This window comes from Ranitomeya variabilis, chromosome 3, assembly GCF_051348905.1.
Source record: "Ranitomeya variabilis isolate aRanVar5 chromosome 3, aRanVar5.hap1, whole genome shotgun sequence".
NCBI lineage: Eukaryota > Metazoa > Chordata > Amphibia > Anura > Dendrobatidae > Ranitomeya > Ranitomeya variabilis.
The window spans coordinates 544,233,914-544,250,938 of record NC_135234.1 but is presented as its reverse complement, the minus strand read 5'-3'; the positions used below and the strand labels follow the sequence as shown (position 1 = coordinate 544,250,938).

Below are 17,025 nucleotides of genomic sequence, written 5' to 3'. Positions count from 1 at the left end.
ACAGAGCATAGCTACTAACCAGGCAATTCATTATTTAGCAGAGGTACATCTATCATTGAGTGGGTTCCTGCCATCATAGATGAAAGTATCCTAAACTTTCACAGCCCTGCTATAAAGAAAATTATTACACTTTCCTATCTTCAGCAGGCAAGATGGAAACATAAAAACACTTATATAAAAGCAACACTAAAGGATGAAGGACTGACTACAAACAGGTCTACTATCTGCAGCGATCCACTGGCCACATCTTGGTTATCGAGACACAGACACTTTACTTTTACTGCAGAGATGCGATTCAGAGCTTTATCATGAAATGAATTAGACCAACACATGCACCCCAATATGATAAGTCCATAAAACCCCTCACAGTGTAATGAATATAGCGGAATATCCATGGAACCATTACAACTATGGGGCACCACGATGGCTCAGTGATTAAAGGGAACCTGCTGCAGACGCCACACAGCAGTCACTCAAATCTTCTTGGCGCCGCCTCCTCAGCGCTGTTTTGAAATGAGCCGGCGCCTGCGCTCTTTTCTCCTGCCTTGGGCAGGCGCAGTGAGCGCTGCCCATCCTCTGTGCTCATATGCAGTCTCGGTGACTGCGCCTGTGCGGCCGCCCTGCCTGGGAATCCCAGCCCCGCAGTGTCTTCTGATTTATTCACATTGCGGGGCTGGGATTCACAGGCAGGGCGGCCGCACAGGCTCAGTCAGCTAGACTGCATATGAGGACGGGCAGCGCCGGATCATTTCAAAACAGCAGTGAGGAGGCGGCGCCAAGAAGATCTGAGTGACGGCTGTGTGGCATCTGCAGCAGGGGGGAAAGGCCTGCCTCTTTGACTGAAGAAAAGGTATTTTCTGACAAATTACAAAACTGATTATTTCGGCAGTTACAGCACCCAGAACTACTACTTACTGCTGCACAAAGTGGCTCTTTTAGTTTCAAGCGCCTGGGGGGGGGGGGGGGGTGACGGGTTCCCTTTAACACGGCCCTGGGTTCAAATCCCACCAAGGAGAAAGTTTGCAAGGAGCTTGCATGTTCTCTCAATACTCCGGTTTCCTCCTAAACTCCAAAGACATACTGATAAGGAATTTAGATTATGAACCCCACTATATAAGTGAGTAAAGAAAATAATTATAGTCAATGGTGAGAAAAATTTAGAAGGAAATCAATATAGCCCGAGTTCTGGTTTCTATGAGTCTATAGAGGCATATTCATCAACACAGTAGATGAGACGTGTAATTATAAGCCCACCTCGTCTTTGTCTGCATCTTCGTCCACTTCATACACATGAACTGGAAGCTTCTCCGGCTTGGTCCCTTTGCTATAAGAAGGAGAGCACAGATACTGACATAAGAGCTGTACAGTAAACTGTAAAACACAGATATCAGTTACTTTCTCACCGACTGTGGCCAGATAAGAAATAGCTGGAAAATTACTAAAAAATAAATAAAGGAGGTCATGCTCCCTGATCCGCTATAAACAGGATTTACTATTAGGTTACACTTACTGGCTGCAACGCTTGATATGAGCTCAGCAATGGCACTCATCAGAAGGAACAATATTGAGCTGGTCGTTTATTAGCAAATGCTTAACAAAATTTTTACTGTTTTTCAACGTAACCGGCAAAATCAAAAGTCATATCATCATCATGCCTTTAGAACACCCCCAGTTTCCTGGCAAGTTTCGTAAGACAGGTAATCAGCTCTGATCGAAAACAATTCCTGGAAAGCTGGAAACACTTCGGCAAGGATTTTGCCCCTGAACTCTTGCCTTCTTGGCACCAACTCAGTTTCTTACATACATGTACTCATTGCATTAAAGGGGTTCTCTAGTTAAGACAAGCTATCACTTAATCTGCAGAATAACTTATTGATTGGTGGGTGTACATACAGACGCATCTTCTAAAAAACTTTTAGCCCGCCCCAATAAAAGCACAGGTGTTTCCAAATATGCTTCTGCCTCTTCTTTTTAGTACTTTAGGAGGATCTTGGCAACTGGCCTCCACCAATCAAATCTTCTGATCAGTATGTAAGGTTATGTTTAAAATAAAAAATAAAAAAGCGCAGTCACTCTTTTGAGAACCAGATAGCTCCTTTGACGATGTGACTGACGTGTGACTATTTGTGATTCCAGAGTTGTAGGTGTGTGAACAGCTGCATGAGATGTGACAAACTCGGGATGAGAATCTCAGCAGGAACAAGTCTAAATTTATCACAAATTACTATATAAAATATGCAGCAGATCTGCTTTTAGCAATATTTATGGCTACAAAGCAATGACTTGAAGGCCAGAATAGGATAAAAGCACAAAGCCATCTCTGGAGAAGCAGAGACATTTCCTAGAGGACTGGCATTGATTAGACTTTAATTGCCGCCTCGAAGCATTGCACAAAGAGATTCTTAAGACAGCTTCCATACCAAAGACCAATTCATGTACGTTAGCTATGGAGGCATCTAGTACATTCCAGTAATAATATATTCCATACTCAGAACTCTTGTCAAAACAGGAAACATCTTACTCTATATCTCTCCGCGACGGCGGTCGCTATCCACGTAGATCTGTTTCTATAATCTTATCTTGGTAATTCCGTATCACTTGTCTATGTTTGGCCGAAACATCACATGATTTATACACTATATTTGAACATGCAATTAAATAATTTTTCTACATTTTCTATTCAAGAGTACCGGTTCTCTCCTACATGAATATTTATCGGTTGCGACCCTATCTGAGAACCTATATACCTAAGGAGTGCCATATTCCACAATTACAGGAAATATACTACTTACAGGAATGATCCATTACTGGTAAATTCTGATCTTATCAAACAAAATCTTATTGGCATTTCATTGGTTAATGCCATTTGTGCAAAGTACAATAAAACCATCAAATAAGCACCTACTGTATATAAGGACACATTCTGAAAAAGTCTGACTTTGCGCAGAAAAGAAACCAAAATGTCCAAGATCTGGGAGTTGTCCCATCTAGGACTTTTAGGGAATATCCACAGGATATTGATATGTTTCGATCATCAGGGCCCCTTTCTCAAACTTGATGCAAGTTCTAGACTTGGGACCTGCTTCTAGCAGACAATTTTAGCACATCCTGTGGATATACCATAAATGTTTGAGAAGATAACCTGTGAAAGGTTGTTCAAGCACCATTCATTACCTGATTGGGATAATACTACAGATACCTTCATTAGATTAGGAAAGGTGCATGCGTCCCAGTATGTATCTTTGGATGCGCCAGTATCAGCACCAGAATAACCCATTAAACAGCCACAGAAAAGGTGATAATTGATCAGGGATAGGATGACCACCAATCATTAGTGCAGGAGCACAGGTCTCCATGGTCTCTTATGCAAAATTTGAAATAGGACCCCACCGGTCTAGGCCTCCCCTAAGGAATCACACCCATGTAGCAATGGGCAAGCACTCAATCTTTTTCAGTTGCCTTTACATTTACTTCATTGACATGAGTAATAGCTAGAGGCAATGTAACTGATTTGGATGCAGAAATGACTAGGTGATAAAAAAAAAAAATCTAAAAGGGAAAACGATGTCTGCAGGTTGAGCTTCATACGGAGTCATGATGTAGGAAACTAAAAATGTGCAGAATGTGTGGTTTTTATTCTATTTGGAACCCATTTTCTTCTTTTGTTCGCTTATGCATACACACAATTAACACTTAGTTTATGTTAACAATCACTTTTCACTTGGAAATGAGTAAATGAGGGGTTGAAGACCTAGAAATACACCATGAATGTGTCTTTTGCTCAGTTATCCCATAATCCCCTCTCTATAAGATAGTGGATAACTACCCGATCGATAGGATCTCCACCGATCCCAAGAAACAGGACTCTGAAAAGCCTCTTTTCAGTCTAGTAGTGGTCAATCATGCTCAATGCAACCCCATTCATTCTTGTGGGAGTGCTAAGGACCAGCCAAGGGCAGTGCTTGCCTATCTCTGGCGATAATTAAGAATAGTTTGGCAATGCGCATGATCAAGCACCACTACGTTTACACGGGACCTTCAGAAACTTGCCATCAGTGTGGTCATCCAGTGGCCGGGAAGTTGTCCATTATAAAATACTCCTATAAAAGCATTACTGTACCAAATTAATACATTCAGAAACCTCCCTTCACCGCACCTTGCTAAATGGAGATTCCCTGGATGTGATTCATTAATGATTTGTAATTTGTTAGTCTCAGTTGCTGCCAACTTGAACAAGGGAAAGAAGCCTAAACTATACAAAACTCCCTCAGGACTCAGAACAACATCTATGCCACCCACCACATTACACAGAAGCCACGGACTCAGGAGCTGTCAGTCTATAAGCACTTGCCTTGGAAGCTGTCGGAAGTCTCCGGAGTACTCTTCATATTTATATGTGACAACATGCCAATCAGAGTTGTATGTTTTGATGCACTAAACAGTGAAACAGAAAAAAAAAGTTATTTTTGAATGTACAATTAAGACATGTTTTCAGCTGAGAAAGCAATCCCATAAAATCCGACTTCTTCCACCTTCGGCCACTCTAGGTGAAATGTAGCATTATACACTGGCTATGCCATTACAGAACAGCCTACAATATGCACAATACCACATGTATGCTGTCAAAAGGTTCGCAGTAATGATCTTTCGTCCCCAAGTATTGGTCTGGGTGAAAATAACCGTTGATCGACTTGTTAGATCTTAGATCAGGGCTGACTAGACAGAAATCTGTCAGAATAAATGTAGCTTTAGATGGGGTCCATCAACATGAAACCTTCCACTATGAAGCCTGAGCCTCAAAACAGCAGGAGAGGGGTCATGGGAAAACCTAATTAATACAGCTTAGAAAAACTAACTCACACTGGCTTGTTCAGAAACTATATTTTGTCATATAGGTCCTGACTACAGAACCTTGGTCATTTTATAGATTTCTAGACATGCTGCTGGGAGATGGAAGTATACTCCCCATAGAAGTCAGAGGTGCAGATAAAATAGATCTAAAATATGTATCCTTATCCTTATATAGAACATTGTAGAAGATAAACATTATTTCAATATTTAGGTCATTTTGCAAGTATGAACAAGGCCAAAAAGTCAGCCAATTTATTGATAATCGTCGAAATTCAAATATTCAACAAATAAAATAATATTTCCAGTAAATCATTCACTCGACCTAACATTTTATTTGTAATTAAATATTTTTTCCAGAAAAATAATTACGATAAGTTCATTGTCTCAAATATTTTAGAGTACACTCCTATATCTGGACATAAGCCAGTGGAGATCACATCTTATGCAGAGACATTCCTCGAATAGAAGGTTTAGTTATTTCTCATATCGCTTAGATCGTCCTGGATTCCAAGTGTAGCAACAAAAGCCCAGAAGAAGGACAAGTCCTCAAAGGGAAACTGGTGCTTTTGAATCTTGGCATTGGAATAGGGGAAAAGTGTTTGCGGACAAGGAGCAGTTTTACTGTAGACGTCATGTGTCAAAACAGAAGTGGCGCCATTCTAAGATAGTCCTCATAAAAAACCCAGATCTTCGAGTCCTGCCCTTATAAACGTAGAATGAAAAAATAAACAGACCCATCCTACATATAAACTGATGTCTGGGGGAAACTGATGTAATATACACAGACAGTTTATTTGTTTAAAGACGATGTGTGCCTCAGCCCACCAGCCCAAAGGGCAGCGCTCACAGACTGCAAATTAAGGGTATGTGCACACATTCAGGTTTTTTTCGCGTTTTTTCACGATAAAAACTCATTAAAAACGCATACATTATGCATCCTATAATTTAAAATGCATTCTGCATGTTTTGTGCACATGGTGCGTTTTTTTCAGCGAAAAAAAAACACATCGCGCTAAAAAAAGCAGCATGTTCATTAATTTTGTGGATTTTCCGCGTTTTTCCCGCAATTCTATGCATTTGGGAAAAAAAACGCACAAAAACGCATGAAAAACGCGAAAAAACGCATGAGAATTAATGGCAGAAATGTCCGGTTTTTGTCAGGAAAATTTCTGCTAGAAATCCTGACGTGTGCACATAGCCTTAGGCAGTGACACCAGGGCAAAATAAGGGACACGTGACATTTGATACTATCCCAATTAAAAGCCTACCTCAGTGACAAAAAGACTCTGAGCCTCCTTCTCTGCATTATCAGGAACTGTTGAACATATATATCGACCCTGTCTCCTTAAGGTAGCAATCTAGAGTAGAGAGAACACTCATTAAAATATGTCACAGAAAACATTACAGAACATAACGAGAATGAAAAGTCAATATTCTCCTTTTGGAAGACCTTCTGTGTATATATTACTAGTGCTGGAAGACGACACAATAATAAATTAGGTATTAAAAGGGGATCTGGTGTCAGTTTTGAGCCTGCAAAACCGCTAGAGGTGTTTGTAAGGAAACCTGTAGTGATGTTTAAAGGGGTATTTTGCTTGGAAGAAATGGTCACAAATCCTAATGGTAAGACCCCCACCGACCACCAGAAAGGGGAACTTTTATCCCTATTAGAATAAAGCTACTCGACTGCGGCTTCGTTCATGCTTTATGGGACCTGCTGAAGCCCTGTACTCTGCTTTTTTGGGAAGTCCCCATGGAGAAAGAATAGAGTGGAGGTGGTGGATGTGAACGGCGGCACCATAATGCTACTGTGATCTGCGCTTCCTGCTATAAGCACATCAGAGTCATGGCTATAGCATCCACCACTGCTAGGTTCCTGTCTGGGCGTTATGGCACCTACCTAGTCCTGCTCTCAGATCAGAAGAGGACATATTTATATCCAGTCTATGTAATGCTGAAACATCAGCTGAAGGTACATGTTTCTCTGGTAGTCTGCAACAATGTATCAGTGTGAAAACCAGCACAGCACTGAGTAGACTGGATACAACTATATAAGCTTCACAGCACCATCAGGGCTATCAATGAATGGCTGTCAAAAACAGAAGTACCTAGTTTATTTAGAAGGTCCTACGACTTATTAGAGAGGTTCTAAAAAACATTCTGAAATGTGCATAAAAAAACAATTTCTACAATTTACTAATATACTTAAATTAAAAAAATGCCCTTATCTGAAGATATCTGCACCGATCTGGGGTCCCACAACTTCACTTTCGGCTAGTTCTTGACACAGGACAAAGCTCGTGTCGGCACTTCAGTGAAGGGGCCGGCTCCTTCAGGAGCTCAGCCAGCCCCTTTCTGCCTATGCATTGTCTGTAACATACAACTTCAGGGCCCCGGGATGCAGATGTCCTCAGGTCAGGACACCTTTTATAAGTGAATTATAGAAGTTGGATAACATTTTTTTATGCTCATTAAATAATGTTTTATTTCATGTTACAACTCCTTTGAGCACTACAAAATAAAAATATGATCATGCTTAGAACACATATTCTTCTGTTAATTAGTTTGTAGACAAGCATTAATTATATGTTAGCTAAATGTTTTGCATGCCTATGGGTAATAGTAAAACTACAGTGAGGCATATAGAAGAGGAACGATGTAGCTCATCACAAAGGTCTGATTTCTGTTTTGAACAGATATTGAGGTGTCCATACACAAGAGAAAAGTGAGCAGAACCAGAGCATTGGCTCGCCCAGATGACTATCACACTGAGATGAGCGTACTGAATCACAAGACCCCTGGCTCAGCAGCCACTAACACCGGACATGAGCCTTCAATCCATCTCTTACATGACAGCACCACCAATATCTTCCGATTGGCACGTCATGCCGCAACAATGACCAGACCCACACGGGTAATCAGGCAGGTAGGCGGTGGTTCGCCAAGTTCCAGTCCGGAGGTCAGAGACTACAGCCACTAGACCAGGATCCTAAGAATTTATCTGCTCATGTCTACTATCTTAGGTTTATGGGGTCTTCCTAACTCTTTCCATACAGACTATCATGGCAAAGAACACCGATTTAATACTACAAGTAAGTACAGGTCACATGCAGCATATCATAATGACGCGAACATGAGAAGCATGACCAAGACCATATATAAATGCAAAAGTAAACATTGGTATTGAAAAATAGCTAAAAACATAAAAAAGTACAGTACAAGGAATCAATAAAAGGTTAAGAACCAGAAAAAATGGGCAGGACAGAGGCCCAAAGGGATGGCACAATGCAGATGGGCATGAATGAAGGAATGAGGAGTAAGTAAATGAAGTGTATATAAATAAAAAGTAGGTGTAATAGTCAAAAGTGAATGAGACCAGTAATAATCATATTCTACGTGTGCCTTATAATTATTACTGGTCTCATTCACCTTTGACTATTGCAGCTACTTTTTATTTATATACACTTCATTTACTTACTCCTCATTCCTTCATGCATGCCCATCGGCATTGTGCCATCCCTAGGGCCGCTAACTGTCCTGACCATTTTTCCTTTTGTCTGGTTCTTAAACTAGCATGGGTTACTTGTACTTTTTTATGTTTTTATCCATTTGTCAATAATGTGGTTTACTTTTGCAGTAATATATGGACTTAGTCATGCTCTTCATGTTAGGGTCTTTGCCATGGGGAATAGAAGGAAGCAAACAACTATTGAGGGTATATTGGATACTGACATCACAGCTTTACAACTCTCCAATTCACATTCAAGAACCCTATTGACTCATTAATTTTATTTATTCTTGCTTGTAATTGAAAAAAGATGGACATAAAATTGGATGCCCTGAATCCATCAGGAATTGTCTGCTAGAAATGCTTGTGCGTAGTCATAGGCGGCCTTAGTGTAACCTCCAATACATTCCCCAGACGGCTCATCATAATTAGGACATAAAGGGATGTTTTATGCATCAAGAACGCAGCATAGCACCAGAATGTCATCCTAATCCCCACTGGCACTTGTGCTTCGTTACTATTATTTTTAAACGAGGACGGATGCAGAGACTTCCAGTACCTTTGTACTCGTGAGGGCCTGGCTTCCTGCTTCTAGGGCCACCGATTTTTTAGATTGTTATCTCTATAATGTTAAACAAATAGCTGGGGTAAAAATAAATGGCAGGAAGCTTTCACCGAGGAAATGGATTGCACAGACTTTCAGAAGGTAAAAGAAGAGACACTTGTATATTACAACTATTTGTTGTGTTCCTTGTTGTAGACTGTTTTATTTTATATCTATGCAATAGAGAGATGTGGACCTTCTGATTACTAGCTGACATGCCCCAACGGCCCCAGTGGGGAGGCAGCAGGCGGTAAATGGAGGGCACCAGGTAGGGTGATTATATGTGAGAAATATATGGTCCCATTGTGGACAGTTGCTTTAAAATAGCAAACTGAACAGCTGCCCACCTTCCCAACAAAGTTTAAGGTGTGCTGCTATCACTCTCCACTTCTGAAAAGGAATTTGGGAGCAGTAATTTAGGACGAAATATATGTCAGTTGTCAACTCCTATCTCCAATAAGTGCTTTTTCTACTATAACATGGAAAGCATGGGAAGAAGTCACACCAACAATAACCTTGTCCTTTTGCATCAATCCACATTTACACTGACAAGAGAAGATAACTTAATATACTATACATATATTATAACTGCACTGCTCATTACCTGAAAATCATCATATGGAAAAAGGAGCATTTCCCGAAGTGCATCATTCAGTATTTGCGTCTTCTTTTGCACAATGACATTCTCATAGTCAATGGGTTCAATAAGCTTTGGCTTTGCCTGAAAAAGAGAACAGATCAAAAGTTAGCTGCCAGCAACAGTTAAGCAGCCCATTACTAAGATTGCTATTTTGCTAACCGTACAAATGTGCACAAAGGCTACATGGAGCAACCCTTCCTAAAACGCCAACGTCCCGACAGGCTTGTGTTTATGATATACAATTCTGAAACATCTTTCCTTACTCTGTATGGTACCATGCCTTTGTTAAACCCCCTTGAAATTAATGAATAACAGCAGGGTGTTATCATTGTATTATCTACAGAGAGGGTCTCTAAAGAGTCTGACATTTTTAGCCCTCCTATTCGGACGGTGTGATAACATGTAGAGACACGCCCCACTGACGCCAAGAAAATGAGTTGTCAAATTATTCTTTAATTTCCAAAAAGAACAGAGGAACATCTTATATAAAAATGCTCTAAAATTAATTTATGAACAATACTAGGATTTACTAAAAACAAACCCAATAATTAATATGCAGCAATCAGGCTACCGTATAAATACTAAGACACGGGTTTGGAGAATGTTAAAACTCCTTCATAAAATCAATAAACCCACCAGGCATTAATTTCTAAAAAATCTCATTCATTGCTTTTCAAAAGTACACATTTTTGTGGTTTCACAGCAGTATATCTCATTGACTTGTAAAAACAATGATGACAGTTTTTACATTCAGTACAATGACTGTGGTCTACTTAACAATTATCTATAAGCAAGACATTAAGCCAGCCATAACTACTAGATAGCAGTCAGCTACATAAGCATTCAGTTAACGTTACCCAACTGCATCCCCGAGGTTCCTATATGTTTATTTCCATGGAGAGAATGGGGATAAGCCCCTGATCTGGAATCCAATACGTACACTGTGATCATTAGAGGGACAGTCAGGCCGACACCACACATGCTGACAACTGATCTTAAATTCTTAATCTTATCGGAATGGTCCGTTTTACATTATATGGATACGACAATCTGCTGATGTGCTGTCATTCCCAACATCATTGTAGTCCAAAGCATCTATGCTCACAGTAATGGCTTACTCAAAAGTCAGTATATTGGGACAGTAATTCATGAGTATACGTCAGTCAAACCAGGAGTGGCTGATTTTGGCTTGTAAATGATAACAATGTGTGAATAATGCCCAATAGACCAGCACACTATGCAGGTGACCTTGCCACAGGTAGAACAACAAATGCAATGTATAAGTTGTCCTATTTGCTTACCAAAAATCAGCACAACACAACTGCAGAAAAAAACGGTTATAAAATGTTTTTTTTTGTTGTTTCAGCAAAAAACACATACAAACACATTAGATAACCTTATTAAATAGCATGCATACATTTTATTTTAGTCTGGTAGAACATAATGTATTTAAAGGGACTGTTCAAAACAAGTACAGGCGTTTGGTGCTTCACGGCAGGGCCAATCATTTTTAAACACATCTTCCCACCTGTTTGTTTTCCATCTATCTCCTCCCTTGTACGGCTCTATGAACCCTGAGCTGTCAATCATAGAAGAGGGGGATAGCGGGAGAACGAGCAGGTCGGAAGTTGTATATAAATTATTGGCCCCACCTCGTGGTTTGAACAATCATGCTGTGCTGACAGAGTCCCTTTAACACACTGGGCACTATTCTTATAGAGATCATCATAGCCAACTCAAAGTCACTGAATAAGACGCACATGAGGCAGACAAACAGCTGAGATGTACAGAAAAATTGGAACCCATCAAGCCATAATGACCGATAACAGTAACTTCCAAGTATTATCAAAATGATCCAAGTTCTATCAACATTCAAATCTGAAAAAGCCAACTAAATTCCTCAAGTGAATGGCCCATGTCAAGAAGTTCATACAATCCAGATCAACATTTCTGTTTCATGGGGAAAAAAAAACCTTCCCCGTGTCCAAACAATTTGAAAACTACAAGTGAATGGTGTAATGAGAGCACTTATGAGAAAAGCCAGAGCTCAAGGTCATGAACACTGCGCAGGCAATGGCCATTCTTCCATCAGTTTATTCCGCAATGTAACCTTTACCCTTCAATATTACGGTTTATGGAGAACAACTTTCTATTGTGTAATCTATGGCACCAAGTTGTGCAGAACTAGAAATTTGAGCAGAGTCATTTATCAGTGCCTGGAGAAACTACATAAATCCATGCTGATGCCTAACGCCAGCAAAACACACAAGAGGACTAATTGCAGGGTCAAAAGAGCTACTGGTTCATCTCTCTGAAGGCTCAGTTGTGCTCTTATCAAAGCTTTTTTGAGACCTGAGATTTAGGGAGCAGAGCCTACCAAATACAGTCTTCTTAAGATAGGTTCCCTTGTCTTTTGGGATATCGGTTCTATACTGTGCATGGTGGATGTAACGTATGCACCGAGAACAAGCAGAGCTTCCAGCATACACTCTTATCGGAATTAAGAAATACCTCTACATCCTTCATCTCATGGGAAAAGGAAGACTTGGAAGAGCTTTTCTTAATTATACACTTTACTCACCAGGAAGAACACCATGGAGTCATTCGAGGCACCAAACTCTCCTTGGAAACTACCCAGGCAGAACAATCCGTGTCACATGTAGCAGCCTTATTACTACTCCGGCTATAGACTTTCTTTTATCTCTTGCATGTGCGTGTGAGCTAGTGTGATTTTTACATTCCTCCATTATCTCCAATCAATCCTTTATCTGTCAGCAACCAAGTCAAAGCTCCTATAATCGCCTTCCCCAAATGGTGGCTATATTAAAAAATAAACTCCGGATGATATGTGCTGAATTCACAAAATCAAACACTGAATGTGCGGGAGAGCTCTGAACAAATGACATATTTCTCTTGGCCAGAATATCGAAAATACAACAAAATGAGTAGTCCCAGAGCAAGAAAGCTGAGCCAGCAATATCTATCACATGCTGCGTGTTTACAATTAGTACTTCACAGAAGAGGTGGAGGTCCAGCGGGACAACAGCAGACGGGGAAGCAATCAAGCACCAGACTTATCGAATTCAGGTAGAATTGGTCTATGGCAAACTACTCGGCCACTTTTACTTAAGGGTAGAGTTCAAGCTTCATGCAACTATTCTTTGGTGATGTACACTAGTGTCTCAAAAAATTAAATATATGACTACACTAGTAAAAAAAGATGTCAAGTCTGAGCCCCATTACCCATCACGGTGCATGTTCATTTGAGGGCCCATTCTAATGACTGATGAGAGACCCAACAATCAGACATCAATCACCTATCCTGTGGACAGGCTAGGAATAGCCATTGTATGACAAACTCTACGGGCCAGCATATATATTATGTGAACATCAGCTGAACCTACAGATATTGGTGGGCTTGGCCAACAGTCTGATGTGAAAGGGGCCTTCCACGTCTCCCCCGACAGATGATGTTTGAGGAAATAAGAGTCTGTAATGTCTGATTTTGGTGAGATAAGCCACCGGTAAAGGAGAACTCATGAGTGCTTGGCAGAGTGAGCAGTCTTGTGTAGAGAGATGGCTGCCACCAAACTAGTGTTTGACCAACAGCTATTTGTTGTGTATGGGGCCCCTAACTCTTTGTTGGCCGCCAAGGAAAAGGTTTTTGACAAGGCATGTAGTGAAATCAATCACTTAAAGGGGTATTCCAGGGGATAACTTATCATTACTAAGTCAAATACCTCTCCTATACACACGCAGACGAGGAGGCGCTTGTATAGAATGTCAGGCATGTATGCAGTCACTATGTACAGATCTATGGGAGTGACAAATAATTGTGGGGGAGTGGACTTATACTGATCTAACGTTTAAAACCTAATGCAGCCATGCTATTAGCTGGTACACGCAAATCCCATGTTTCTAATCTCATACAACCTCTAACCATGTGGAGAAAAACCTGGCAGCTGCTTATTTATATTGTAATTCCTGGAAATGTTCTGATAGCTGCTACAATGGAAAACTGCATTGTAATAGCAGATTATAATTTCCATTTATGTAACCTCTGGCAAAACTTCTCCTATGACAAAAATGAAAACAAAAGCGGTTATAATCAAGTAATCAACAAGTAACCTATACATAGCCTTAGGCAGTATTCACATCTGCATTGGAGGCTTCCTTTTCTAAGCAACTACTCCGCTAACAAGGGGCACTTCCAGCTGTCACATGTACTTTTTAACCACAGTCACATGTTGAGGCCACTTGGTGTTTTCTGCTAGAATTGTAGTGAAACCACAACGTTTTGCTGCAATTTTCAATTACATTGAAATCAGTGCATTTTACATCACTTTTTCAGCACAGAAGAAAAAAAAAAAAAAAAATGCAGAGAAACGGAAATGTTTGAATACCGCCTCCGATGCTCTTACTAATTGTTGCCCAATTAAGACAATATACGATTAGCCTAATTTGCACATGTACACAGCACAGCATATAATTTAAATATGCCACTTTGAAAATGCATAGGGCGGCAAGGAGGCAGACTAGAAAGAACCTGGCCATGGCAAATGGAAAACACTAGTCAGAAGACCAGGTTCTATATAATATACACACTATACAGCATAAATCAGTAGACCCCCCTTTGAAAAATAGGATTTTAATTACTATCTCACTGAACACAAGAACAATTTCCAAAACTTGGACAAGAATAAGTTTCATGGAACATTTTTTAACAGTGAAGAGTGATGATCAATTTGTCTCTTCACTCCTGTCACTTTCACCCGTTTGTCTAAAGAAGTGCAACAGTGACTTTAGATGTGTGCGTTGAACCATTGTCATGTCGGAGACGTACACGTCTACCGAGACCACAGAGGAATGGTAGCATCTTCTCTTTCACTATAGAGCAGTACAACTGTGAATTCATGATATCATCAATGAAATGTAGCTCCCTGAAATCAGCAGCGCTCATACAGCCCCACGTAAGGCCACAGCCATCACCATGTTTCACTGTAGGCATCATGGATTTTTCTTTCTACTCCTCACATTTGCGATGATGATGTAATCAATTACAAAAACATTTGTCTTCGTCTCATCACTCCAGAGTATTAAGAGACCCAGTAGTCTTCATATTTTTCAGCATGGGCTCTGGCAAATTGTAGGCTGTTTTTTGAGCATGGGCTTTTGGAGATGCTTCACTCATGGGCGAAACCCCATGCATGCCATTCCTCTGCAGTATATGCCATATTTTGTCATTGGAAATACTCACCCCGATTCAGCTTTCTCTTTCTTTAGTTATCTGTAATAAAATTTCATGTCAATTTTCTTCAACGCTTCTCATGAGAAGACACTACTGCTTAGGAGTGAGGCCACTTTCAAATGATACGTTTTTTGCGCGTTTTTGATGCTACATGTTTTTGCTTCGTGAAAAATGCAGTCTTACATTTCTAGCAAAGTGCATAGGAGTTATAGAAATCTAGTGCCCACTGAGCTTCTTTATAATTCTGCGTAAACTCACCTGTGGTGCATTTTTCAAAAGTGCAGGAGGTCAATTTCCCTTGCGGGTTTTCTGTGAGGAATTTCCCCAAAGACTTGCATTAGGGTGTAGGAATTCCATGGTAAAAGAAAAACACATGCATTTTCGCAGAGGTAAAAACACATAAAAAAAACTATGTAAACCTAACCTAAGTATGTCAATACATTTTTGTCAAAGCAAAAAAAAACAGGAATTATCAAAAACAAAGCAGATTTACAAGATGATACATCAAACAGATAAAAAAAAAAAGAAGTGTCAAAAATGCAAATGAAAAAACACAAGTAACCTAATTTAAATAATAGGTGCAGAAATTCTGCAACATCAAAAATACACCAAAAGCTCATCATTAACTTTCATGGTCATCAAGGACGTCTCTGTGAGATGGTTGCAGTTACATTTTATTAAAACATTTTCACCACTTTTGCTACAGTATTCTGACTGATAAGTAAAGCTTTGCTGATCTTCTTATAGCCTTCAACTCTGTTGTGTAAAGAAAATATTTTATTTCTCAGGTCTTATGGCATTTCTCTTCCATGTGGTGCCAGTGCGATTGCTGACAGAATTAAATGGGAAAAAGTTTTCTTTGTTAAGTAACTCTCTTTTAGGCCGGTTTCACACGTCAGTGGCTCCGGTACGTGTGGTGACAGTTTCCTCATGTACCGGAGACACTGACACACGTAGACACATTAAAATCAATGTGTCTCTGCACATGTCAGCGTGTTTTCCACGGACCGTGTGTCCGTTTGAAAAACACGGAGACATGTCAGTGTTCGTGGGAGCGCACGGATCACACGGACCCATTAAAGTCAATGGGTCCGTGTAAAACACGTACCGCACACGGACGCTGTCCGTGTGCCGTGCAGGAGACAGCGCTACAGTAAGCGCAGTCCCCCCAGCTTGTGGTGCTGAAGCCACCATTCATTTATTCTCTCCAGCAGCGTTCGCTGGAGAGAAGGAATGAAAAATCATTGTTTTTTTTTATTTTTTTTGGGGTTGAAATAAAGTTCCCGGTAACCAACCCCCTCCCACCCCCTGTGCGCCCGCTCGCTTGAAATAAAATACCCAGCTCCCTCAATGCTTCCTCTCAGCGCCGCAGCTTCTTCCTGTATGAGCGGTCACATGGTGCCGCTCATTACAGTGATGAATATGCGGCTCCACCTCCCATAGGGGTGGAGCAGCATATTCATCACTGTAATGAGCGGTACCACGTGACCGCTCATACAGGACAAGCTGCGACGCTGAGAGGAAGCATCGAGGGAGCTGGGTGAGTATTTTTATTTCCAGCGGGCGGGCGGGCGGGCGGGCGCACAGGGGGTGGGAGGGGGTGGGTTACCGGGAACTTTATTTCACCCGCAAAAAAACAATGATTTTAATTCCTTCTCTCCAGCGAACGCTGCTGGGAAGAAGGAATGAATGGCCGCCTTCAGCACCCAAAGCAGGGGACAGCGCTTACTGCAGAGCTGTCTCCTGCACGGTCCGTGTGGCACCCAGTTGGCACACGGGCGGCACATGGCTGCCGCACGTGTGCCACACTGATGTGCCACGTGAGCTCACGGACATGGATAACTCCGGTACCGATTTTTCCGGTACCGGAATTATCTGGACGTGTGAGACTGGCCTTATAGTTAACTGTCTGCTGGACATTTGTTTAAAAAGAATTCAACCAAAGATAATACTAATTCATTAGTTAAAATTTTGTAGTCTAAATTTTATCTTTGCTCTTAAGACTTTAATTGGGGTGTACTAATTTTTGCAACATGGTCTTGAATACATTTGTTAGGAAAATTGCTTTTTTGGGTGTACAAAATAACAAATCTTGTTTTCAATCAGTGGCCCACATTCGTGGGCAAATTTTGTAGTATGGTACCCCACAGACAATGTTGATCCTGAAAGAAAAC

General features: G+C 40.8%; 1 protein-coding gene across 21 annotated transcripts in view; it reads right to left on the bottom strand.

Annotated features, from left to right (window-relative positions):
• The window catches only part of DOCK9 (dedicator of cytokinesis 9), a 310,144-nt gene that overhangs the window by 146,548 nt on the left and 146,571 nt on the right, over positions 1-17,025 (bottom strand). For all 21 annotated transcript variants that reach the window (XM_077297092.1, XM_077297094.1, XM_077297097.1 and 18 more), the window contains 4 exons: positions 9,568-9,684; positions 6,120-6,209; positions 4,352-4,434; positions 1,255-1,324 (listed from right to left, as the gene is read on the bottom strand). In XM_077297092.1, the coding sequence (XP_077153207.1) occupies positions 1,255-1,324; positions 4,352-4,434; positions 6,120-6,209; positions 9,568-9,684 (360 nt within the window). The remainder of the gene's footprint in view (positions 1-1,254; positions 1,325-4,351; positions 4,435-6,119; positions 6,210-9,567; positions 9,685-17,025) is intronic.